General features: G+C 39.5%; 5 protein-coding genes across 6 annotated transcripts; 2 read left to right on the top strand and 3 right to left on the bottom strand.

Annotated features, from left to right (window-relative positions):
- Positions 1 to 3,921: 3,921 nt before the first annotated feature.
- LOC129731362 (uncharacterized) lies at positions 3,922 to 5,007 on the bottom strand. Of its 2 annotated transcripts, XM_055691269.1 has the most exons (5): positions 4,910 to 4,963; positions 4,678 to 4,842; positions 4,389 to 4,627; positions 4,214 to 4,324; positions 3,922 to 4,152 (listed from the first exon to the last, which is right to left on the bottom strand). In XM_055691269.1, exons 2-5 carry the CDS (start codon positions 4,816 to 4,818, stop codon positions 4,017 to 4,019), a joined length of 627 nt encoding a protein of 208 aa, XP_055547244.1. In that variant the 5' UTR covers positions 4,819 to 4,842; positions 4,910 to 4,963; the 3' UTR covers positions 3,922 to 4,016. The 2 variants fall into 2 exon arrangements, with proteins under 2 accessions (XP_055547244.1, XP_055547243.1); XM_055691268.1 differs by having other exon boundaries at positions 4,678 to 5,007.
- A 4,498-nt stretch (positions 5,008 to 9,505) lies between these two features.
- Positions 9,506 to 10,655, top strand: LOC129731430 (uncharacterized). The gene is made up of 2 exons (XM_055691425.1): positions 9,506 to 10,330; positions 10,392 to 10,655. The coding sequence occupies exons 1-2, from the start codon at positions 9,594 to 9,596 to the stop codon at positions 10,597 to 10,599; spliced, it is 945 nt and encodes a 314-aa protein (XP_055547400.1). The 5' UTR covers positions 9,506 to 9,593; the 3' UTR covers positions 10,600 to 10,655.
- An 8,960-nt stretch (positions 10,656 to 19,615) lies between these two features.
- On the bottom strand, positions 19,616 to 20,443 carry LOC129732622 (uncharacterized). Its single transcript, XM_055693640.1, has 4 exons — positions 20,314 to 20,443; positions 20,018 to 20,256; positions 19,850 to 19,960; positions 19,616 to 19,792 (listed from the first exon to the last, which is right to left on the bottom strand). The coding sequence occupies exons 1-4, from the start codon at positions 20,398 to 20,400 to the stop codon at positions 19,651 to 19,653; spliced, it is 579 nt and encodes a 192-aa protein (XP_055549615.1). The 5' UTR covers positions 20,401 to 20,443; the 3' UTR covers positions 19,616 to 19,650.
- A 375-nt stretch (positions 20,444 to 20,818) lies between these two features.
- On the top strand, positions 20,819 to 21,626 carry LOC129729186 (uncharacterized). The gene is made up of 2 exons (XM_055687677.1): positions 20,819 to 21,273; positions 21,335 to 21,626. Exons 1-2 carry the CDS (start codon positions 20,819 to 20,821, stop codon positions 21,624 to 21,626), a joined length of 747 nt encoding a protein of 248 aa, XP_055543652.1.
- Positions 21,627 to 21,681: 55 nt separating this feature from the next.
- Positions 21,682 to 23,274, bottom strand: LOC129730874 (uncharacterized). The gene is made up of 3 exons (XM_055690465.1): positions 22,577 to 23,274; positions 22,404 to 22,508; positions 21,682 to 22,049 (listed from the first exon to the last, which is right to left on the bottom strand). Exons 1-3 carry the CDS (start codon positions 22,978 to 22,980, stop codon positions 21,980 to 21,982), a joined length of 579 nt encoding a protein of 192 aa, XP_055546440.1. The 5' UTR covers positions 22,981 to 23,274; the 3' UTR covers positions 21,682 to 21,979.
- Between the last annotated feature and the right edge of the window lie 972 nt (positions 23,275 to 24,246).

Here is a 24,246-nt window from a genome sequence, read left to right as displayed (position 1 = left end):
GGCGGCTGTGTGGCCTAGCTGCTTGCAATTGGTGCAATTCATAACACGGGGTACATACAATCGCACAGGCAGACGAACCCGATCGATCGAGACGTGGCTAGGGAGAGCAGATCCGGCAAACGTAACACGAAACGAGTCTGACGGAGTGTACACTTTTGTGCCGTTGACAAGAGACACAGACCGCAATTGCTTGCAATCTATGATCTTTACTTTTACGTCGTGACACAAAGCATTTTTGAAGCAGCCAAAACCGCTTGCCAAGATACACTCGACCGACAGACTCGAATCGGTTATGACACCGTCGATCTCCACGTCTCGTGCGGGTATATAAACGCGATACTCGCGTGTGAAAAGCTCGGAGCCAGCAATAGCGTTGGCCTGTTCCAGGTCGCTAATCACGACACGGAGCTTGTTGGGTCTGACCTTGGAGATTTCGGTCACGGCCTTGTACCCCTCCGTCAGGTCTTTCGAAATCTGCAGGATGTTTAACGGTTTCGATTTCGGTCCTGCTTTTGGCCGAAAGAAAACAGTAAAGCTGCCCTGAGATCCGTCCGGGTAAAGCCTGGGGCGAGGGGGGACTGGAGAATTAACAGAGGAAGGGTTGGCAGGAGGGACAGGGTCGGAGGGGTTCGGGGATGGTGGCACGGGAGGCGAGGGATCTACATCCATCGCGCTAAATCTAGCGCACTAGCGCCGACAGAACACGTTCCTCTTTACTTCTCCTTTCAGCAGGGTTGGTTGTCCGAACGGTCGAAGCTGCAGCCGTAACAGCCAGCAGCACGAATACAGCAGCTCCAAACAGCCACCAGCAGCGAGCCGGGTGTGTGATCCGCCGGCACAGCGACACAACTCGCTGTCAACTGTTGGCTTCTTCTTTTTCCTCCTTTGTGTTGAGATTCTCGTCCACTGCTGTAGCACAAATCACTTAGCAGCCAAATCGGCTTACGCACCAGCAAACAGCCACGATGCGAAACAGTTGCACAAAGGCGGGCGACCTTGAACCTTCACTCGACCAGGCAAACAATGCCAACACTTGCTCGCACGTCTTTTGTTTTATATTCTATCGGAGCGATCACCAAACACGTCCTATACTGATGCGTGTTCGGCACAGAATGACGTTGAAACATTTATTTATAGCTATGTATAACAAGCAGAACACTATATATAACTATATATAAATAGCAGAACACTATTACACTATACCTACTAACTCCCGTAGTTTAATTGTTAGGTACTGCTGCTGCTTGAAGGTTGCCGTCGCAGCGGTTTCGACAGTGGGAATTGCACTCGCCAGAGATGTTCCATTACTTTGTTGGCTGAAATCACAACATCTACATTTTACTAACTTACAATGTTTTCGAATTTCTTTATCCGTGCGGCTGCATTTCCTGCCGCGGGTGGGATTGAGGTTTATCATACAGCTTTTTCAAGGTATTTGTTTTTTTTTTACCTAGTTGAGATTATTTACATCGGAAACAGCTGCCAGAAAATCGATGTAAACATTATTCAATGAGATATACATGAAGGTGCGAAAAAAAAATAAGTCAGCATAAAACAGTAAATCCTAAACAACGTCATGGTTGAAAAACAACGTGAATCGAACAACACGGTTCGTGTTTCGAGTGTGAGATCTCGCCTAATTAAGTTTAGTTTATTATTGTCTTCATAAACACTATAATGGTATACTTGTAGCCTAAGCATTCTTCTGCCGCTATCTCCCCACCTTTATTTGCCTCATTGAATGAAATTCACCACTAATCTCAGAGGAAAAAGGGTAAAACGCAAAAAAAGTGTGTTCGGCAGGATGGGGTAAATTGTGCATTTTTCGGTTTTTTATTTTTTTTTTTTGAATAGTTACAACCCCCAAAGAAAAAAAAATTTAAATGAGGATCGGTTTTAAAAATTAAAAGACATCGTTTGAACGAATAAAAATTTTTGACGGGAAACCTCTATTCAAAAGGTTTTCTGAGATCAATTTGTGGCTTCAGTGCATCATAACAATTCCAGAAATACTCATATTGGGTGGTATTTGGTCATTTGTCGCTGATTTTCAGAAACCGGAAGTCGCCAACTTGGATTTCAAAATGGTATTTGGAGACATGCTCGGAAGGAAGGGTGTCAAACCAATATGGAGATATTTGATACTCCTTAAAACATCCTCATGCAAAATCTGGTTCCATTTGCTTGGTTAGTTCTTGAGATAAGCAGAAATTTGTGTTTCATTTGTTTGGAACCCCTCCATTACAGAAGAAGAAGGGGTGTCAAACCATTATGGACATATTTATTACCCCTACAAACATCCACCTGCCAAATTTGGTTCCAATTAGTTTGTTAGTTTTCGAGATATGCAGAAATTTGTGTTTCATTTGTATGGAACCCCTCCCTTCCAGAATAAGGATGGCTCTCAAACCACCATAGGAACCTTTCTCGGCCACAAAAACCCCTACATACAAATTTTCACGTCGATCTGTTCGGTAGTTTCCGAGCCTATATGGATCAGACAGACAGACAGACCGGACTGCATTTTTATAGGTATAGATAGTGTAATAAATACACTGTTCATGCAGTGCGAACTTTTGCCCCGTTAACTGCATACACTAAGGTCGCTTTTTACGCGGGTTTTTACGCGGGTTTTTTTACGCGGCTTTTTTTACGCTGATTCCGGAATTTACGCGTTTTTTTTACGCGGATTCCGGAATTTACGCGGTTTTTTTTACGCGGATTCCGGAATTTACGCGGTTTTTTTTTTACGCGGCACGTATCCCCCGCGTAAAAAAGCGACTTTAGTGTACTTTTGCCTCGCATACTGGGTACAAGTTCGCGTTTGAGTAATTTTTTCTAAAAAGAGAAATTCTCATGCTACAAACAAAATTCCAAAACCCTGGTAATACATTTTCATGTATCGCTTGGAAACAAAACCGAATTTTATAATGATTGTTTGCAATAGTTCTGTTGCAAAAACAATTAAGTGCGTACTTTTGCCCCTCACTACTCTAATCATATTCATGAGATAAACTTTCAATCATCATCAGTAGCAGCATTGTAGTTTTGATTGCACGTGAATAGAAGTCGTGCCCGCTGCAATGATAGACGACGAGAATCGAGCGGCGATTTGCTCCTCGTATACTCTACGGTACTGTTGCTTTTACCAGCATGTTTTCTTTCAAGACACCAGTTTCTGTTACGCTCTAACAGCAGGTTAAGAAGTGTTACAGAAAAGGGGTTGTTTCAAACTTTTCGAAAAACCTTTACCTTCGAGACATCAAATTAGTCTAGGTTCATGGAAGCAAACATAAATTGACCTATTGGGACGGGATTTTTTGGATATTGATACAAAGAATATCACAAGGAATGGTTGGTGTCTGTTCATGTCGTCTGTGCTAGGAATGCGCACATGTGATTGGTTCATTGTTCGCGTAAATTTGTCCTTGACACTTTTTTATCGATTTTTACCGGTTTGCAATGAAAAAATAATGATAAGTAGCGTATTACAAAATTGTTCAAAATTTTATCTATTTAACAACATATTGGCTATCGTTATCCATCATGTGGTTATGCTGATATTATCGTTTGAAACCTGACGCAACATTAGCCAGCTTTATTTCCAATTTAACAGAATGCATACCAGTATAGAAAACAAAGACGTAGTCCCACGTCCAAATAAGACACTAGAATTAACTGGCGCCGTAAAACTTTTTTTTGTATTGTGCCGTGTCAAATGAATTTTGTGGAAGAAAAATTTAGCAAACAACTTGTACGCCACAACAAAGAATAATAAAACAGACTATAACAAGAATGAATGCACTAAAAAATCTAGGAAAGAAAAAAAAAATCGAGAGCAAAATAACTAACATCCAGAAAATTGTGAAAGGGAACAACTTATATTTTGCATTTAAATCGAAAGGAACAATGTTTGTTGTGTACTGTATACCTGTATTTGGAAGTGGTTTCTTCTTTGCTTCATTAGAGAAATTTTTGCACAAAAATTTTCTGCGCTGTAGTTAACACCTACCAGCCTAGAACAAAACACTTATCATGTCGAGTATGCTTCTGGGACAGTGCCGACGGTACTTGCTGCAGTCATGCTGATACCCCAATTGTTCCGCACGGTAGAACTCCAGCGGTAAACTCTCGTCTTCGGAATGCGATGGGCTGCAACAAATTCGGTGATTAGCTAAACCTTGCTAAACAAGCCAGCATCGTTACTACTTACGTTAGCAATATTTGAAGTAGATCACCCAGGATGCCGTTGTGCTCGTACATTGGTCGGTCCGATGCTTCGCAAATCGCCCGCAAAACACATCGCTTACCATTGAGACCCATTCTGGTTTGAGGAAATTTTATTACTACTTTGCTTTTTTCTCATACAAATTAGCCAAAAAACTCACTTGTTCAGTTGAATCTCTATTGACCGGTAGGCTTTTTTGCGTGTGAATGTTGCAGCCCTTCTCCGCACAGTTTTTTCGTTCAGGGCTCGAGTGTATATTTCCGGTGTATCAACTCGTTTCAGAGCACCCTGGGTGTAATCCGTCGAGTCCGTTGGCATGTTATAGTTCATTTCAAAATTGTACGAAACAAAAATGTTTCTCCCAGGGATTACTAACGGAATCGACAGGGCACACAAAATCTAAAACACGATGGTTAGCATTTCGATGGTAAACGTTACACTTCACTTACACCTGTGGCGCTGTTGTAGGTGTACACTATCCTTTTTTCGCGTTGCAAAACTCTGGACTCAGCAGGCGATGTTCGTTCTTCGCTCAGGGTCAACCGAAAATCATACGAGAGCACCAGAAGCAGAAGTGAAATTTTGATCATTTCGCAATTTCATGCTGACCAGCACTTCAATGGGTAAACTCGAATCAGACTGTCTCACCAAGAATCGTGTCACCATGTGAACTTTACTCACTCGCAGTGCGTAGAACCACGTCCTGTTCGGTTGATGTTTTGTCAAGATTTATTAAGAGTACTTTTTCGTAAATTCCCCTGAACCGCATAATCATAATTCAATACACACAGTACTTTCGATTCCAATATATTCATGTTGTACACATTTGCTTGATACTTGTTAGTTAACCAATTAGCAGCTCCTCTATCTGGGTCGAATGGAAAAAATCAACAGAAAGAGTCTCGGTGATAGGTTTTGCTTCGGTGTTCACAGTTGCACGTGTTTTAGATTTTTGTTTTTTTTTTTTATTTATATTTTTGTAGCAGCACTTTTGATAATCTTAATTGCGATTTACAATCGCATATTGAAGGTGTCTCACGCTGTTCTGTTTATTTGGCACGAAAGAAAGTGATTCTATATCAAGCTTAGAGTGGTGAAAAAAACATTTCTAGAGGTTAAATCAGACAAAGGTTCCCAAATTAAAAACAGAATTTCGAGAAATGCTCAATACTATAAAATGTAAAACAATTCAATGATTTGAAATTTCTTCGAATTAAGAAAAAAAATAATTCTAGAAATTAAGTCAGGAAAAAAGATATAATAATTTAATTTTAGATTTGTAAAAAATCGCTTCTGAAAGCCAAAAAAGACTAAACAAGAAAATAAACTCAAATTTGGTTTAATATTGTAAACAACGCTCCTAGATGTCAAAAACGAAAGTCAAAGTTCAATGTTGAAATTGCGGAAAAACGCTTCAAACGTTCCAGGCAAAGCAGAAAAATTTCGAAGATTCAGATCAGGGTTGCAAAAAAGCCTTTAAGTGAAATGAACCAAAAAAATCTAAATTAATCCACCTAGCGGTCAGACCCAGCCTTTCTTATTCAAACTTTCATTTGTAAAAATAGATTTACATGAACGCTTCAATCCAATAAATGTATATTCAATCTTTAGGTTCTAAAATATTGATGTTGTAATCTATACACATAAAAATGCAAGCCGGTCTGTTTGTCTGTCTGATCCATATAGGCTCGAAAACTACCGAACCGATCGACGTGAAAATTTGTATGTAGGGGTTTTTGGTGCCGATAAAGGATTATTTAAAAAACCATCCCTCTTCTGAAAGGGAGGGTTCCCATGCAAATGAAGAATAAATTTCTGCACAACTCAAGAACAACCCAAGCAAATGAAACCGAATTTGGCATGTGGATGTTTTGAGGGGTAACAAATATGTGCATAATGATTTGACACCCCTCTCCCTCTTCTAATGAAACACAAATTTCGCAAAGCTCAAGAACCAATCAAGAAAATACAACCAAATTTGATATGTGAATGTTTTTAGAGGTAACAAATATGTCCATAATGGTTCGACGCGCCTCTCTCTTCTGAAAGCACATGTTTCTGCACAAATTTCTGCACAGACTTTTGCACATCTCGCGAACTAATCAACTAGATGGAAACAGTTTGGCAGGTGAATGTTTTCAGTGGTAACAAATATGTTCAATTATCGACCTCAGGCTACATTTTGGATTGTAAGATGGCAACTTCCGGTTTCTGGAAAACAGCCTAAAATGGCCGATTTCCACCCAATATAATAATATCCGGATCTAGAATGATACACAGGAGCTAAAATCGACCACAGATACCATTTTGAATTCAAAGATGACGGCTTCCGGGTTCTGAAAAAAAGCTGAAATTGACCAAATACCACACAATATGAATGTTTCTTTAACCATTATGACGTTCAAAATCCAGAAATCGTCTCCAAAAGCCATTATGAAATCCAAAATGGCGACTTCCGGTTTCGGAAAAACAGCGGCAAACGACCATATACCACCCAATATGGGTATTTCCGGAATCGTAATGATCCACTGGAGCCACAAATCGACTTCAGACAACATTTTGAATTGTGAGATGGCAACTTCCGGTTTCTGGAAAACAGCCTGAAATAAACGATTCCTATTAAATATGAGTATCTCGGGAACCAGAAAGATGGACAGAAGCTAAAAATTGATCACAGACACAATCTTGAGTTTTAGGATGGTGACTTCCAGTGTCTGGCAAACAGGCGGAAATGACCAAATACCATTCAATATGGATGTTTTCGGAACCAGAATTACGCCCAGAAGACAGAAATTGATTTCGCAGGTAATTTTAAAGTCCAAAATGACGACTTTCGGTTTCTGAAAAACAGCCCAAAGTGACCAAATACCACCCAATATGAGTATCTCCGGGGCCAGAATGTTACAAAGAGCTAAAAGGTGACCTCAGACACCATTATGAATTGTAGGATGGCAACTTCTGGTTTCTGGAAAACAGCCAAAAATGGCCAATTTCCGTCTAACATGAGTATCTCCAGATCTAGAATGATACACAGCAGCTGAAATCGACCACAGACCCCATTTTGGATTCTAGGTTGGCGACTTCCGGTTCCTGAGAAACAGCCAAAAATGATCGAATAACACCCAATATGGGTGTTTCTTCAACCAGAATGACGCTCAGAGGACAGAAGTTATCTTAAAAACCATTTTGAAATCCAAGATGGCGACTTCCAGTTTGTGAAAAACAGCTTAAAATAACCAAATATCATCCAAAATGAGTATCTCTGGAACCAGAATGATGCAATGAGCTAACAGTTGAACTCAGGCATCATTTTGAGTTGCTAAATGGCAACTTATAGGAAAATAACTAAATACCTCCAAAATGATCTCATAAAATCTGCCGAAAATGACCGAATACCACCCAATATGAATATATTCAGAATTAAGGCGATGTACAGAAGACAAAAGTCGAGGATGTTGTCATTTCGATAAAACCAATCATTTCAAACGATTTGTCTTTTGACTTTGATCTTATGCTATGGCCGATTCGTCGTGTATTTGCAGACTTTAAGCACATTGCAAGGAATCAATAAATTTGGAAAGTTCAAATAGTACGATACCACATTTAAATTATGTTGAGGCCACATATATCGATCAAAGCAGGTATAGTTTTAAATAGTCTTTGAATTTCTTTTCCTTCCATAACTTTTGAGCCACATATCAAATTGTTATGAAGTTTGTTATTTGTAAGTTTGAGAGATGACTCGTTCGTATGACACAAGTTATGTTCAAGTAAGTCATGTAATATTTGAGATAATAGACTTTCGTTGTTTTATTAACAATTTAATACATAACGGTTGCTTAAGTTCGATTATAAACAAATGAAATGGGAACTCATAGGGCAGCCAAATTTTGAAACCACGTGTTCAATCATAATTCATCAGTTCACCCTTAACTAGCCCGCTCATCTGATAATAATATTGATCAAATCGGATGTGTAGTTTCTGAGATATTAAAGTTTCGTGATTTTCACATTTCGGTACATTACAGACGAAGTTACAGTTCGATTACAGTAAAATTCAATAGGGTGTTATGAGGCAGCTAGACTTATTATTTGAAACTAATTTTGTGGAAATCGGGTGAGCCATCTCTGAGAAAAGTGAGAGGGTCCAAGTAGTCTTCGGAATATGTTCCTTTTCATAGCTGGATTTCACATTTTTAAACATAACAGGCAAAGTAATAGTCCGATTGCAAAACAAATCAATAGGGTCTTATGGGGCAACTAGACCTTCCATTTGACACTGATTTTATGAAAATCGGTCCAGCCATCTCTGAGAAACATGAGTGAGATTAAACAGTCTTCAGAACACGTTTCTTTACATAACTTTTGAACCACAAGTTAAATCTTCAAAAAATTCAGAACATAAGAGTATTTCGGGTAGCCCGTTCGTTTGAAATCAATTTTGTTCGAATCTGTTGTGTAGTTTTTGAGATAATGATATTTGATGATTTTTACATTTTGATACATAACCTCCAAACTAAAAATCCGATTACGATAAAATTTAATAGGGTCTTATGGGACAATAAGACCTTTCATTTGCAATTAATTTCATAAAAATCGGTCCAGCCATCTCTGAGGAAAGTGAGTGAGAATAAAAATCTGCACATACACACACACACATACAGAAAATGCTCAGCTCGTCGAGCTGAGTCGAGTGATATATGCCATTCGGCCCTTTGGAGCACTTTTATACTCTCGGTTTTGCAAGTGATTGCTATACCTTTCTAGGAGAAAGGCAAAAATGATCCCAGAAAAGTATCTCAAATTGAACTCTGAATAGGGAAAAAGCATTTCTAGAGGATAGAAAAAACCAAAGCAAAAATATTTGAAAAATGAGCCCTGATTAGCGATATATCCTGTAGAATTACGGTCAATCCCCCTGTAGTCCACAAAAGACTAAAAAGCTTTATTTCAGAATAACGAAAAGAAACAAACACTAAAGAAAAAATTTACAGTGAACACAAATTCCATATTTTTAGAATAGCGCCTGATGACGACGACCTCAGCTGAACATCTGAATCAAAAAAAAAACAATAATTGGGACAGTTTCTAAAGTGAAAGTACCTTGGCCCAAAAAAAATACAGAGGTAACACTTCCAAGCTGCTTATCCCCTAAAAATGTAAATCAATTTGGGGGTGCTAATTGGACACAGACACGATAATCTGTTCTGTACGGCATCCCATCTTCCCGTCACGTCAGTCAGGGAATCAGTCACGAATCTGCCTCGGTGGGCATATTTGAACACCGGTAGCTTATTTTCAATCAGTTGACAGTTCAAACTAGTGCTGCTTATACAGTTTACGCAAACATAAAATACTCCCAACAATGTATAGAGTGTGGAATTTGAATTTCCGTTATCTAGTTTTTGTACTATGCGTTGCATTGCCACAACTAGCAACTGCCAGCAAGAATGCAACCGAAGAAGGTCGTTTCTTTCTATGGGGCAGGCCAATCTTGATCGTTCCGCCAACCTCACCAACGCGTCATCAGCTGATTTCCGGTATTGGTGTACCGCTTGCGGCGCAAGAATCGCTCACGTTTGGGTGGGTCATCAAGGCACAGTATTTCCTACCGACCGAAGTGGATAATCTTAGACCAATCTATTGGGACGGTTGGAACGATACTCGACGTTCGCTGGAGAAACGAGAAGCGAAATCACTGAAGGCAGGGCAGCACTTTGAGAATTACACGGTGACGGATGTCAAAATTGAAACGGAACAGTTGCCCGATCCGGTGCTTCCGAACGAGAATGACGAGTATGACGCAGAGGACGATGATTTCGATGACGGAGACGACAACTATTGGCGCGATGAGGAAGATGAGAAACGATTTCAGGAAGCTAACGAATGGTTTGCACCACCGGCCTCAACGCCCCCTTCGCATGAAGACGGTTATCAAACTGAGAATTCCCGCTGGACGACCTACAAGGTGCTGGAAAAGATGGGTGAAAACTATGGTTTCGGAGGTCGGACTTGTATGCTGCGGAGTATTTGCGAAGCAGCCGCAGCGGAGTTTACCCACACGGGCGGCGTGTTTTCCGAGTTGTTCCACATTGTTTTCACGTGAGTATTAAATCAGTAAAAAAAGAGATTCTCTTTAAGTAACTAAGTACATGTAACTTAGACCTTCAACTACATCGGAGCCCGTTTCGGAGCATAGTGACAACGAGTACTACCAGGCTGAACAGTTGGGGCGGGAGGGTGCTCCCTGCCATCAGATTTATCACGAGTGCAAAAATACGATATTGGATGTATTCACCGGTATTCACGATCCGATTACCAACCAAATGACCGTTGCGCACGATCAGCTGCGGCAAGCAATGAAGAAGTAGCGAAATATTTATGTAATTAAAAAGACTGATGAACTTACTAATTTTACTAGATTTTGTTCGACTCTAAGCGTATTTTGATGGTAAAAATAAATTCAATGTTTGAATGAATTTGAACGTTAATTTGTGCCATTTTGGTGCCCTCGTTTCTATTCGACCTTTAATGCTTTCTGCTTCGCTGGCTCGAGATTTATAATATAACTCTGACAGCTCTCGCTGGAATATTTATTGTTTTTTAAGTTGCATTTTCTCTGTTTTTTTCGGAATAATTTTTGAAGTAGAATACTTCTCTCAGGAAGTTCGGCTACATAGGGATGTGAAATGAAAATCTAAAACCGAAAAAAGTGAAAAATATGTCCAATTTCAAATGCTAATAAATCGGTTAGTATTCGATGGATTTCCTTCGTTCTTGCAGCAATAGATTGGAAAATCTTCTAAGATTCTTCCCAAAATAAGATAATTGTAATTTTATTATTCACACCATTGTACTATTGAAAATAGTCCAGCCTTGTCAAAACGAAAAATTCGACCTCTGATTGGTCGTTATATGCTTGCTTCCCAAGCACGGTCGACAGGATCATATACCTTGCAATTGAAAACATGCTATTTGGCCTATATAAGAGCCTGTTTCAGCCGGAGCCGCTCATAACAGTTCTAGACAACGACAACAGCAGTCGTCCTTCCTTAGCAGCAGCGCTAGCCCTGTGGTTGGTCACCACGTCTCAGGAGCAGCGCGGTTTTTCTCAGCGTGTGTCGCCAGACAGCCATTGTTCCCCCCGTGTTGGGGAAGCATGATGATTGCCATCAGGAAATCCAATTTCGGAAATCAAAATGCCTTTTTTAAGGCAAATAAACAAGTCATTGAAAGTTAATAATTTTTGTCAACGCAAGCAAGCATTCTGTGTTGCATCCTAGCAATTCAAATTTGTCGCACCCGTCTCATTTACTGAATGTGAAATAGCTTCCACAGTGCATGTTGTCCGTGTATCTTAATTCCCCCAATGTTAGGGCAGCTCAAAGGTTGTAATTGGCAACCGATTTTGAACCGCAACATGCTTTTTTCAAGGCTAATAAAGAAAAATTGAAGGTTAATAATTTTCTGGCATCAACACAAGCAGACATTCTGTGCGGGATGCAATCAAAGTCTGTTGTAGTTGTCTAATTTTCACTTTATTTAGTAAACCCCCCACTGTAGGGGCAGCGCAAAGGCTGCGATCAGCATAACCGACATTGAATAATTAACTGCCCTGTTAGTACGCATTCACAAAAGCAGTTAGTTCGACTATGCAGACTATGCGACTATAAACAGAATTTCGTCGTCTCCCAGCTGCCAAGTTGTAACATGATGCAACACGCAACAGCGAGCAAACGAAATCGCTTGATGTTACAAACCGCAATAAGATACGGGTTAAAACCGTTGCGTGTGTGAGAGCACCATCGGTGTTTATTCGCTGGATACACTATCTACTGTCTACTGAACGCAATAATCTGCTTACATGCGACACGGGGACGGGAACATTTTCTTCAACCAAGCTGCACAACACGACACAAAACATGTTATTTTGTTGCTTCAATGAGAGTGCTGTCGGTTAGCAATGGGCGATATTGTATCGGTATCGGAAATATCGATACTTTTGAGACGATATTTCGATTTTTTGGATCGATACACAAGCGTCCGATACTCAACCGTATCGATACTGAAGACCGCGATATTTGTATCGATATTCTTTTATGCATACGGACCAGCTAGCTGACATGTTACAAGGGCTAACATCTCAATGTGTACACGAGATCACCGCCACTTTTGATACGCTATGTTATGCTGTCTGTCAGCGTCAGTGGAGCCCACACATCGTAGAACCGCTGCGATGTTGGCTGCGATAAAGCAAAGCAAATCGGATGGAGATGCCAGCTAGTTGATACGAGCTGGAACCACTGAAAAGCTGCCCCTGTCAGTATAAGTATCGCACAAGTCTATTTGCACTAGCAAAACTTAAGCCTGTATTACACTCTTTGACCAAGCGTCAAATATTTGGCACTTTTTGACAGATAAAAATTTGGTCGAAGATAATTATTTGTCACTCTCCAATTTTAACATGAGGCAAACACGGGCAAACAACAACCATGATGTCAAATAAATTTGACCATTATGTCAGAAGGTCAAAAATTTGACCATTAGACAAAGAGTGTACTACAGGCTTTAGATGGAGAAATAGATAGAGAGAATGTTCTGAGCCAAACGAACTGTCAAAATCTGAGCCAAACGCAGCATAGGGCCAAATTCGAAATTTGTTTTACTTAAGCCACACATTTAAAGCCAAAAAGGAGTGCTCAATAATAACGTGTTCTCAAATACTTTCAAGAATAGGCATAGCTCTACGTTGCATTATTAAGGAGCTTCATTTGTTTTTATTTCAATTAATTCTACTTTCTGCGTTAAAATGCATCCACAAACCCCTCAAACGAAATTCAACGTTATCAGAAATGATGTTTGGCTTCGATTTAGTTGGGCTATAACCCAACGAGCGGGAGCCCAACTAAAACGGAGCCCAACTAAAAATAGCCCAACGAGCGAAATTTGACTGTATTTTAAAAACAAATATAAGTTTTCTGGTTACACTGTTCAGATCGAATATTTGCAAGCGGAAACTAACTCATGCTTTCCGTCGACACAAGTTAGAGTACAAGTGAAAAAAAAAATTGCAATATTTATTAGTTAGAAAAATTCAGCGGTAGACTTCACTATCTAATTTTCGCTGACATATCTAACTTTTTTATGTCATCAACTTCCTCATCAATTAATATGGAAGTGTGTCAATAATTTATACAAATAAGACGGGAGCTTCACAGCCCATTGGGCCAGTGAATACAAATCTTGAAGATATAAGTTGTTTAATTCATTTGTTTGCCAAAGCTCAGAATTTCTGCATTACCTGTATGTATTTGTTTGTGAAGTCATTTGATTCATGCTGCTCTAGAGAATGCGGATAGATACCAGAAAAACAACAAAAAGTCGGCACATCAAATTTTCATTGCTGGAAACCACCAAAATTTTGCTGATTTTTGGTGTGCTGTGCTTCCAGCAATCTGTTCAGCAAAATGAAATTTGCTAATTATTCAGTAATGCTCAATTGCATAAAAGTGACAGGTCGTTTGCTGCATGTTCGGTAAAACATAATACAACTTGCTGGTTGTCAGCTATGACAATTTGTTGTTCATTCAGCAAAGCATAAATCAATTTGCTGGTTAACCACTTAATTCAACACACCAAATTTTCATTGCTGGAAACCAGCAAAATTTTGCTGATTTTTGGTGTGCTGTGTTTCCAGCAATCTGTTCAGCAAAATGAAATTTGCTGATTATTCAGTAATGCTCAATTGCATAAAAATGACAGGTCGTTTGCTGCATGTTCAGTAAAACAAATACAAATTGCTGATTGTCAGCTATGACAATTTGCTGTACATTCAGCAAAGCATAAATCAATTTACTGATTAACCAGTTAGTTCAAGGGAACCATGTTTCCCTCAGGCACCAGCTTCCATCCGCCCATCGGATCATAGCCAAATTACTGTTGAACTAGAGATGTATGATTATCATTTCAACCTTTAAGTTCATCTAGCCCAACAGTGACTTAGCTATGGTCCCATATCCGCTATCAGGAGCTTAGAGATGATCCCGTACCAGCTGCACAGCGATTTGGCGCGTTTTACTAATGTCAGCTTGACGTAAAATATTTTGACATATCAATTCTTTCGCTGGATTCCAGCAAACATTCATTTACTGTTTTCTGTTCAGCAAATAGATTTGCTGTATTTTTGCGAATCACTGAATCGATTACTGGTTTTCAGTAAATTTATCAATGAAATACTGGTTTACAGCAAAAATAAAATTACTGAACGAAATTCAGTAAACTGTGGAACTGAATTACAGTAAACTTTTGAAAAAAAAAATGCTGTGATTCAGTAAACAAGTGATTTGCTGATACACTTTCAGCAATGTACTTTGCTGAACCATAAAGAGAATTTTTGGTGTGAAGGGAACCATGTTTTCGTCAGGCACCCGATTCCATCCGCCCATCGGATCATAGGCAAATTACTGTTGAACTAGAGATGTATGATTATCATTTTAACTTTTAAGTTCATCTAGCCCAACAAGGACTCAGCTATGATCCCATATTCGCTATCAGGAGCTTAGCGATGATCCCGTACCAGCTGCACAGCGATTTGGCGCGTTTTACTAATGACAGCTTGACGTAAATTTTTTGACATATCAATTCTTTTGCTGGATTCCAGCAACCATTCATTTACTGTTTTCTGTTCAGCAAATGGTTTTGCTGTATTTTCGCGAATCACTGAATCGAATACTGGTTTTCAGTAAATTCAGGGTGGCCACTCAATATCAATTTTCAATTTCCCGGTTTTTTTCCCGGTTTTCCCGATGATATTTAGTGAAATTTCCCGGTGTTTTATTTTTAAAACATATGAGAAAAAAATCAATTTTCACATGCTTATTTGTGCCTTGCAAAAATAGTGTTACAAAACTATGAAAAACATTCCTCCTTCATCGTGTTTAGCTGTTTGTCGACTTTAGCAAGTACCTTCATGGTGATCTGCTGCACAATTTTCGCCCTCTTTATCTCCAAATCGTTGACAATCTTTGCCTTCTCGCGCTTTTTTGCTTCCTTCTGCATCTTTCTCTGTCAACCTTCTCTCGAGCTTGCAGTGCTTCTGTAACAGGATGCCAATGAAATGCGTGGGATAAATTCAAGAGTTGGGGCAAGGAGTTTTTGTCTTCTAGAAAAATGTCCTCAGGCAAAACTTCAAGCGGATTTTGGGAAGAAGAGCCTCAGAGTGACCAATGAAAAAAATGCACATGAAACTGTCTAGATGCATTTTGCAAAATGCATGAAACGTTGAGATCTGTTATTTCAAAACAATTTTTTTTTTTCGAAAAACTTCGATCCTGGGACTTTAAAATTTTCGAGCTGGGGTCAATGTAATGTATAAGAAATTTTCTCATGGTCCGTAAAATAAATTCAACTGACACTCTGAATAAACAATTTGAAAAAAAAAATATTTTAGCTACTTTTTGTTTTTGATATAGAAAAAATCGGAGAAATCTTTAACAAATAGCTCTTCAAGGTGGCGTCTTCCCCCAACAAAATCAAGTAGTCAAAAGGTCCAACACAGAATGAAAAATTTTTTTTTGCTGCTTTTTGCTGCTTGTGGTTAAAATCATACCAAAAATCGGAAGTACAAACCGGGTAGCTCCGTTCCGGTCCGGTTCGAAATAAAATCGAGACTCGAAGTTTCCGGTCATATTTGACTTTTGATCGGATTCTCCCCGATGCGATGTCGAACACTATTCACAAGAAGTTTCAATACGCCTCCCGCGACGCTGATAACTTTTTGACTTCTTTAAAATCTGACAATATATGTTACGGAACAGTAAATTTATCCACCTGATCAAGCCTGATTTTATTTGACGCAGATCTTGCTGCGAAGCCGCTGTCGACTTTAACTGAAACCAACAACCAGCTTCCCCCTATCCGGCAGAATCATGCCAGTTAGGTAAACATAAAAAAAAACAGGGTCTCATGTTGACATTTCCTCAGAAACTGTTGAACAAATAAAGCGGCAGACATGAAGGAGGATGATTTTCCCGGCGTGAAGCCTAATTTCCCGATTTTCCCGTATTTTTTTCCCCGGTGATTTAAAATTCCCGGCTTTTTCCCGCTTTTCCCGTTTTTCCCGTTTTTCCGGTAAAGTGGCCACCCTGAGTAAATGTATTTATCAAAAATTCAAAAAATGATCTCAGCTATAGTATCGATACTTCTGGTATCGATATTTTTTGACCGATATTTTGAGTATCTCGATACTCTTGGTTCTTCGGGTATCGATACTGAAGTATCGATACTCTCCGTCGTATCGCCCAATGCTACTGTCGGTCCGGCTCGACAAGAAATCATTTTTGTGCATCCGTGCTACGAAACTGAGGAAAAACTTTAGAAACTGAAAAAAGAGGTGGAGCTTATCAAATGATCGCTCTGAGCCGGAATGAAGTCACACATATTTTTCAAGTTATATCATTCCACCACGTACGAAAAATAATTCATTCCTATTTTCATCCCTATATAAGAGCCTGTTTTAGTCGAAGCCGCTCATAATAGTTCTCAACAGCGACGACAGCAGTCCTCCCTTAGCAGCAGCGGGAGCGAGCAGTGGGTACCATCGATAGCGGATAGCGGCCACAACTGTGGCATGGCTGCGGATAAGCGTAGCAGTTTCAGCGGATCTCACCATCGATAGCAGCTGGGCCAGCAGATGCAGGTACAGCGGATACCAATGGCGGCCACAACTGTGGCATGGCTACGGATAGCGTTGCAGTTGCTCAGCAGTTGGGCCAGCGTATAGCGGCCACAACTGTGGCATGGCTATGCATAGCGTAGCTGTTGCAGCGGGTATATCAGCATCGATAGTAGCAGGGTCAGCTGATGCAACGACACTCCCTTCACTAAATACTGTTTCAGTGTGGTAACGGGAAGCATCAGCAGTAGGCTTGCATGAAGTGAATACATCAGCCAGCAACTTTCTTTAATGCCTATGCCATAGTAGACGCGAAAAGCGGCGCGAACCGATTCGCTCGGCCGTAGGTTAATGTACAGCTCTACTGATGGCTGTACATTAACCTACAGCCGAGCGAATCGGTTCGTGTCGCTTTTCGCGTCTATTATGGCAGAGGCCTAATGGGAAAGTTGTATCATTTTGTTCAGAAGAATATTATTGTCGGTAATATTACAGAGATGCGATTGCGTAAATCCGATTTTGAATTGAACAATTGTTCTTTTGAGAACAAATAAAACACTTATTTGAAGAGTTAATAGCTTTTGGTACCAATAGCAGTATAGTGACAGCCTCAGCGGTAGATGCAGATGCAGCCGGTACTTCCCTGAGGCCGATGTAAAGGTAAATGGGAGCAGCACGGCGAAACAGTTCGGGTTATGCTTAGACGCGCGTCATTTTTCGTTGTTGATATTCCCCACATGAAACGACGCGCTTTCGTATGATAGCGGTGGTATTAGCGGTAGATGCATTTGCCAACACTTCCTTCAGTGTAGCCGTGTCTAGTTTTCAATGTGAAAACACCTTTCTCATTGTGTTGACCGTGCGCCTTAGTCCTCACTATCAAGGTAACACAGAGATGTAAGATAAACACTACATCCTATTATAAATTGAACAATTGTCCTTATAAGGACAACAAATGAATTAATGAAGATTTAATTTTGAATAAGAATACAGTCAGGTTTTTTTTACGCGGTTTTTTTACGCGGATTTTTGAATTAACGCGGTTTTTTTACGCGGATTTTTGAATTACGCGGTTTTTTTACGCGGATTTTTGAATTAACGCGATTTTTTTTTTACGCGATACCGCGCTAATTCAAAAAAATTTTCACGAATTTCCGAATTAACGTGGGTTTGGAACCAGAAACGTTTAAGTGTTTATCTAGTAAAAGACTTAGTCCAAAAAATTCTCTCCGCCCACCGAAAGTTCCGGAATGACCGTCAAAGAGGACAATTAAATACTGTATTAAACACTGGTTCTAGAGTGTCTTGGGCTTTTTTCTAAAGCCCTTCTTGCTGGACTACTTTACGCGGATTTTAAAAAAAACGTGTTTTTTTTACGCGGATTTTTGAATTAACGCGGTTTTTTTTACGCGGATTTTTGAATTAGCGCGTTTTTTTTTACGCGGATTTTCGAAATAACGCGGTTTTTTTTACGAGATACGTATCCCCCGCGTAAAAAACCTGACTGTACTTCTCTCTGGAAGTTCGGCTACATAGGGATGTGAAATGAAAATCTATGACTGAAAAAAGTGAGAAAAATATCAAATGCTAATAAATCGGTTAGTTTTCGATGGATTTCCTTCGTTTCTGCAGCATTTGATTAGAAAATCTTCTAAGATTCCTACCAAATGCATGAAATTGCAATTTTATCATTCGAACTATTGTACTATTGAAAACTCTTAAGCCTTGTCAAAACACAAAATTCGACCTCTGATTGGTCGTCATACCGCGCTTTCCCAAGCACGGTCGGCAGAGTTATGGACCTAGTAAATTGGGAATGCATCATTTGGCCTATATAAGAGCTTCATCAGATAATAAACAAACATTTCATCGGATATTAAATTGAACAACTTAAATTTGAAGAACACAAACGATTATTTGAAGAGTTAATATTTTCTCGTTTTGCGCTATAATCCAAAGTTAATTATCTTCATCTACATGCATACTCTGATTATTATTACGTGTTTGCGTCGCTTAGTGTTTGGCAACGATCATGCAGAACGCAAATAACGGCGCGATGCGATTCGGCAAGACGAAATCTGTTGAAATGTATAGCTCTACTTCGCTTTAAAAAGAGCTGTACATTTCACCACGCTAAGGCGAATCGCATCGCGCCGGCATTCGCGTTCTGCATAACCGTAGCCTTTGTTCCGTTCCCGTTTAATGATGTCGTATTAAATGTGCATATTACAATGCGGCAGCACTTCAACTTCTCATTTGCACAAAATTTAAAAATATTCAATGAACTTCATTCAAAATATCAGACAAAAAGAAATTACAATACTGCCAATGAACGGTCAACGTTTATTTACTATAAAAAATGACTGACACGCAAGCAGCCGGGTTATCTTTCTGGTAAAAGTATTCTACTTCAACCTTGCGGTCGTGGCTTTGCATACAACCTTCTTGTGATTTTTTAATACAAAAACTCAACCTCAAAGAACATTCTTCTGTCAGCTTTCCAGATCCCCTGAAAGGCAGAACACTTTTTTAAACCAACATGTTTGGTGGAGCACCTACATTTTCGACATTCGCCTAATGGTTTATTATTAAGATAATGCACAAAATGAGTCATCGGTATTTTTTTCATTTATCTGACTTTAATTGTGAGTACTTTATATAAATGACTGTCGATTCACAATTTATTTTCTTCACTACATATGAATGTTAACATTAGTGTTAATAAATTCTTTTAAAAATTTCCTTAAATTTATTCATATTCGACATTCGAAATCAGCTCAAAAATTCCCACTGGACAATACTGTTCATACTTAGAGCAGTCTGCACCGCTACCGTCGTTTTCTGCTTCGTAGTATGAGCGAGGAATATTTTCATCTTCCGATGACGACGGACTAAAATTGGAAGAGAGCTAAAACTACCAGATTACTAGTTTCGTCATTATCTATTACCTGAATACAATATGAGTAACATCTCCAAACACTCCGTTATAATCATGAACCGGGGATTCCCACGTTTCACAGATAGCTTTATGGATACATCCTGTGCCGTTATACCCATACCTGACACGAGATGAAAATGTAAAATTGCAACTAAACATCACTATGTGACTCACTTACATATCCATTCTCTCGGCAATGAGTTCGTACAAAAACCTTCGGCTGAACTTGGGAGTTTCTACCATCCTACGCTTTCTTCTGACAGCTTCCGTAACATTGTATGCAGAATTCTTAAACAATGTGTACCACAAACGATATTGAAAAGGCATCGTCGGTAAACCATAATTCATCTCGAAATTATGCGATAAATAAATGTTTCTTCCCGGTACCTCCAGCGGAATTGCAATTGCTATCAAAAACTGTAACACAACATGTAGCAGTGCGGCAGATTGGATACAATATCATTTGATACTTACTCCGTTGGAGGTTCCCAGTGGAAACTGTAAGGCGCGTTGCCGCCTATCGTGAAGCTGCAATTTCGAAAGGTTCGCTAAACCAACCATCACTACGAGTAGAATTAACACTGTTCCTATTTGAGGTGCAATTGCCATGATGAATACCTTACTACAGGCGTGCCAATTTGAGACCCTTGTCAGCGTAGAAAACCAACGTTTTTTTATGCGAAATTCTTTGCATATTTTATCCCATTCGATCCCACCCGTCGATGGTTCTAATAAATTCAGCACCAACAGGTTTTTTTAATTGATGCTGTTTGAAAACCAAAAACGCAAAATATTAACACAAATCCTGTTACTAATTTCTGAACTCACAACATGACACTTAAAATTCTGGAATTAAAGGGTTAAGCCATCTGCAAACGGTACATGCACTGGCATCTCTGCACGTGTTAATTGAAATAAAAGAATATGCACATGTTCATCTTGCGGTCATTCAATTCTCGCCAATCTTCGCCAGTGCAACATGAACGCGCTACAAGTTCTTGTTGGAATCGCAACACTTTCCGTCTATGCAGTTCAATCTCCTCCGGAAAATGCTGACCACTCGCGCCAAAAGAGATACCTTATATTTCCCCGAGGAAACCCAACGCGCCACCAGCTTGTAGCCGGTTTTGGTATTCCGGTAGACATTGTGCTGGAATCCGTCACGGTCGGGTATGTCTTCAAGGCGGTATATTTTCTACCCTGGAATTCGTCCCACTGGGTTCCGCAGTTTCTTCGTCGTGATGAAGACGATCTTTTTCAACTACCGGAAGAACAGCAGCAGCTACAAGCACCACAAAGAAGAAATTTCGTGCAGTTGAATCCTGATCCGTATTGGAACCAAGCTGATGTAAACGACGAACAGTCAGACGGTGATAATTGGGTTTACCGCGCAAGGTGGACAATATACCGAACGCTGGAAGCAATTGCTGATCAGTGAGTTCCAACAGGTTTGAATTATAACTATTTAATGCTATTAATTTTTAACATCCACCAGCAAAGGATTTAACGGACGCCACTGCCTGCTGAGGACCATCTGTGAATCTGCAGAGGCAAAGTTTGGCCAATCAAGTGGCATACTTGGGGAGCTGTTGCATATTCTCTTTACCCCCTCGACAAGCGATGACCCAACGGATGAAACGGACACGTTACACGAGGAGTACAAGAAGGCGGAACGATTGCCACACAATACCAGTCCTAGATTTAGTCACTCGGTCTGTTCGGATATGTTCACAGAGTGCCCGATTTCCTGGCTAAATCTGTTTACCGGTATAGTTGGTGTTGGGTAAAATAAAAGCAAAACTATTTCAAACCAACTACTGTTCGAGTTGTCTCTAATGTCATTTATATTAAGGTCAAACATCTTTTATCTTATTCTATTGGTCGCTGCAAGCATTAAAAAAGAAAATGAAATATAAGTGCAAACATTTTCATACGACAAACATTTGAAAAATGTTCAAAAGTTTTGAGAAATTTGAGTAACAAATGGTTTGAGTATGTTGAATAAATTAGGCAATAAATATATGAAATAAATAACATATAAGAGAGTGGTCAAAAGTCAAACGTTCGACTTAAAAATTAGGTGACGTCAAATTATTGAAAATATGATTAGGTAGGATTGGTTCTTCTTCAACTCACGCGCCTAGATTCGATTATGACGGTTAATCATCTTGAGGATGCTGGTTCCTGTTTTATTTTCCGGACAGTATGCGCTAAAAAAATAAAAAAAAACAGAAATTGATCGTGCAACGGATTTGCCAAAAAAACACTGACATGACGTTTCGAATATTGGAATTTCAGAACAGATGTTTAATTCATATGTGTAACAGGTATTTTAATATGTCACAAACTTTAGGACATTTTTTTCAGGTCATGATCGAGATAAAATCAAAGAAATAAAATCAAACGAGTAAAATCAAAAATATCAAATAAGTCGAGAGATAACTTTCTGTCAAAACACCATTTCAATCTAAGGCTTTCCTAAGGTCTAGAACAGAATCCCTTGATGTAGATCCTTTCTGATAACTGGCTTAGAAACTAGTTTCACAAAATGGTGTCGTACTTACATCGTGTGACCCCGCTTGCCACAACACTGGCACACGCACTCAAGCAAAATCGGACATGTTACGTCACCGTCCGGACTCTTCAGATTGTGAGACAAATAAACATCACTGAAATTATGCAAAAATCATACTATAAAACAATTATTCCGTTGAAAAATGAAACAGAAAAAACTCACCGAATTTCTTTATTGCTTTTGCAGAAGCTGCAATACTTCCCGGCTTTCTTTAGAATTTCCCAGTGGGCTTGCCAGTTTTCCTTGTCATGCTTACTGTTATTTTTACGGATTCCCAAAACGTGCTTCTCCTCAGAAAAACCGGTGCCAGCCTTAGTTGACAACACTTGATTGGGAGCATGCAGTTCACCCAAGGCAATACGTCCACCCGTTGCCGCTCCTGGTTGGCACTGCGTGGCACCGATGATTCGGAGATATTCCTTGTACGGGTCATTTTCGTCATGCTCGCTGTTTTGCCAAACTAGACGATTGGTCAGCTTCGAACGGACCAATGTTCCTGCTCCAATGTTGGCTCCACTCTTGATGGCGGCCGTGATCATCTCGATCGTTTCCTGACTGACGGACATCGTGCACCGCGGTTTCGTTGTAAAGCCCTTAAGTATCTCTAGAGTAGGTGCTCGCACCGGAACGGACGTTGGCAAACTAAGGCCAAACGGTGGATGATTATGAATGAAATCCAGTATTCATTCATAAATTGGCGCGCAAATTGTCGTTTCGAGTCCAGTTGATTCCGGAAAGTGGAAAGAGTGGTGGCAGAAGTCCTTCCGTGCCTAGTCTGTTTCCAGTGAACAGCTGAGATGTGACCTTTAAATTTGCGCCGTCGAATGGTCGTTATTCGCACTGGAACGGGCTTTGTTCGTGTTGCTTCTTGCACCGAACACGTGAAATCGAAATAAGCGGAGTTTTACATGAGATACACTGAAACTGTTTACAGCGGTACAGGTACATTTACCGTGTTTTGAAATTAACGATTTTTAACGCATAAAACATTGAGCAGAATAATGAATAAAAATGATGTGAGAACCCGAAAAAAAATAACATCAAAAAAACCTCAAAAGTTGCTGTAATTGTACATAGTTTTACCATAATTTAACCATGTTTTTTATTGTAACTACATCAATTTTACATTAAATATCATTGTTCAGAACAATAAAAAACATTGTTTTTGCCATTTTTACCATGAAAAAGGGCGGTTGTTATGTATCGTAACAGCATTGTTTCAGGCACTTTCCCCATACATTTAGAAGTCACTGACGATGTTTTTCATGGTAAAATTATTGTTGGTGGTAGATTCAACAACAAAAAACATTGTTAAAACATGGTAATAACAACAAACGTTCGCAAGCTTACAGTAAAAAAACCATGTTTTTTATGGTTACAATAAAAAGTATTGTCCATTAACTGTTTTGACCACAAAATACATCGTAAATTTTTTTCCGGGAATTCTCATGTTTTCTGTGATTTTCTTCCAGAGGATAACTTTTCCGTTTGAATTGAAAAAAATCACAAGAAGGTTGTATGCAAAGCCACAACCGCAAGGTTGAAGTAGAATACTTTTACAAGAAAGATAACCCGGCTGCTTGCGTGTCAGTTGGTAGTATTGTAATTTCTTTTTGTCTGATATTTTGAATGAAGTTCATTGAATATTTTTAAATTTTGTGCAAATGAGACGTTGAAGTGCTGCCGAATTGTAATATGCACATATAATACGACATCATTAAACGGGAACGGAACAAAGGCTACGGTTATGCAGAACGCGAATGCCGGCGCGATGCGATTCGCCTTACCGTGGTGAAATGTACAGCTCTTTTTAAGGCGAAGTAGAGCTATAC

The sequence above is a fragment of the Wyeomyia smithii genome, chromosome 3 (genome assembly GCF_029784165.1).
Source record: "Wyeomyia smithii strain HCP4-BCI-WySm-NY-G18 chromosome 3, ASM2978416v1, whole genome shotgun sequence".
NCBI classification, from domain to species: Eukaryota; Metazoa; Arthropoda; class Insecta; order Diptera; family Culicidae; genus Wyeomyia; species Wyeomyia smithii.
This window is presented reverse-complemented; position numbering and strand designations above follow the sequence as displayed.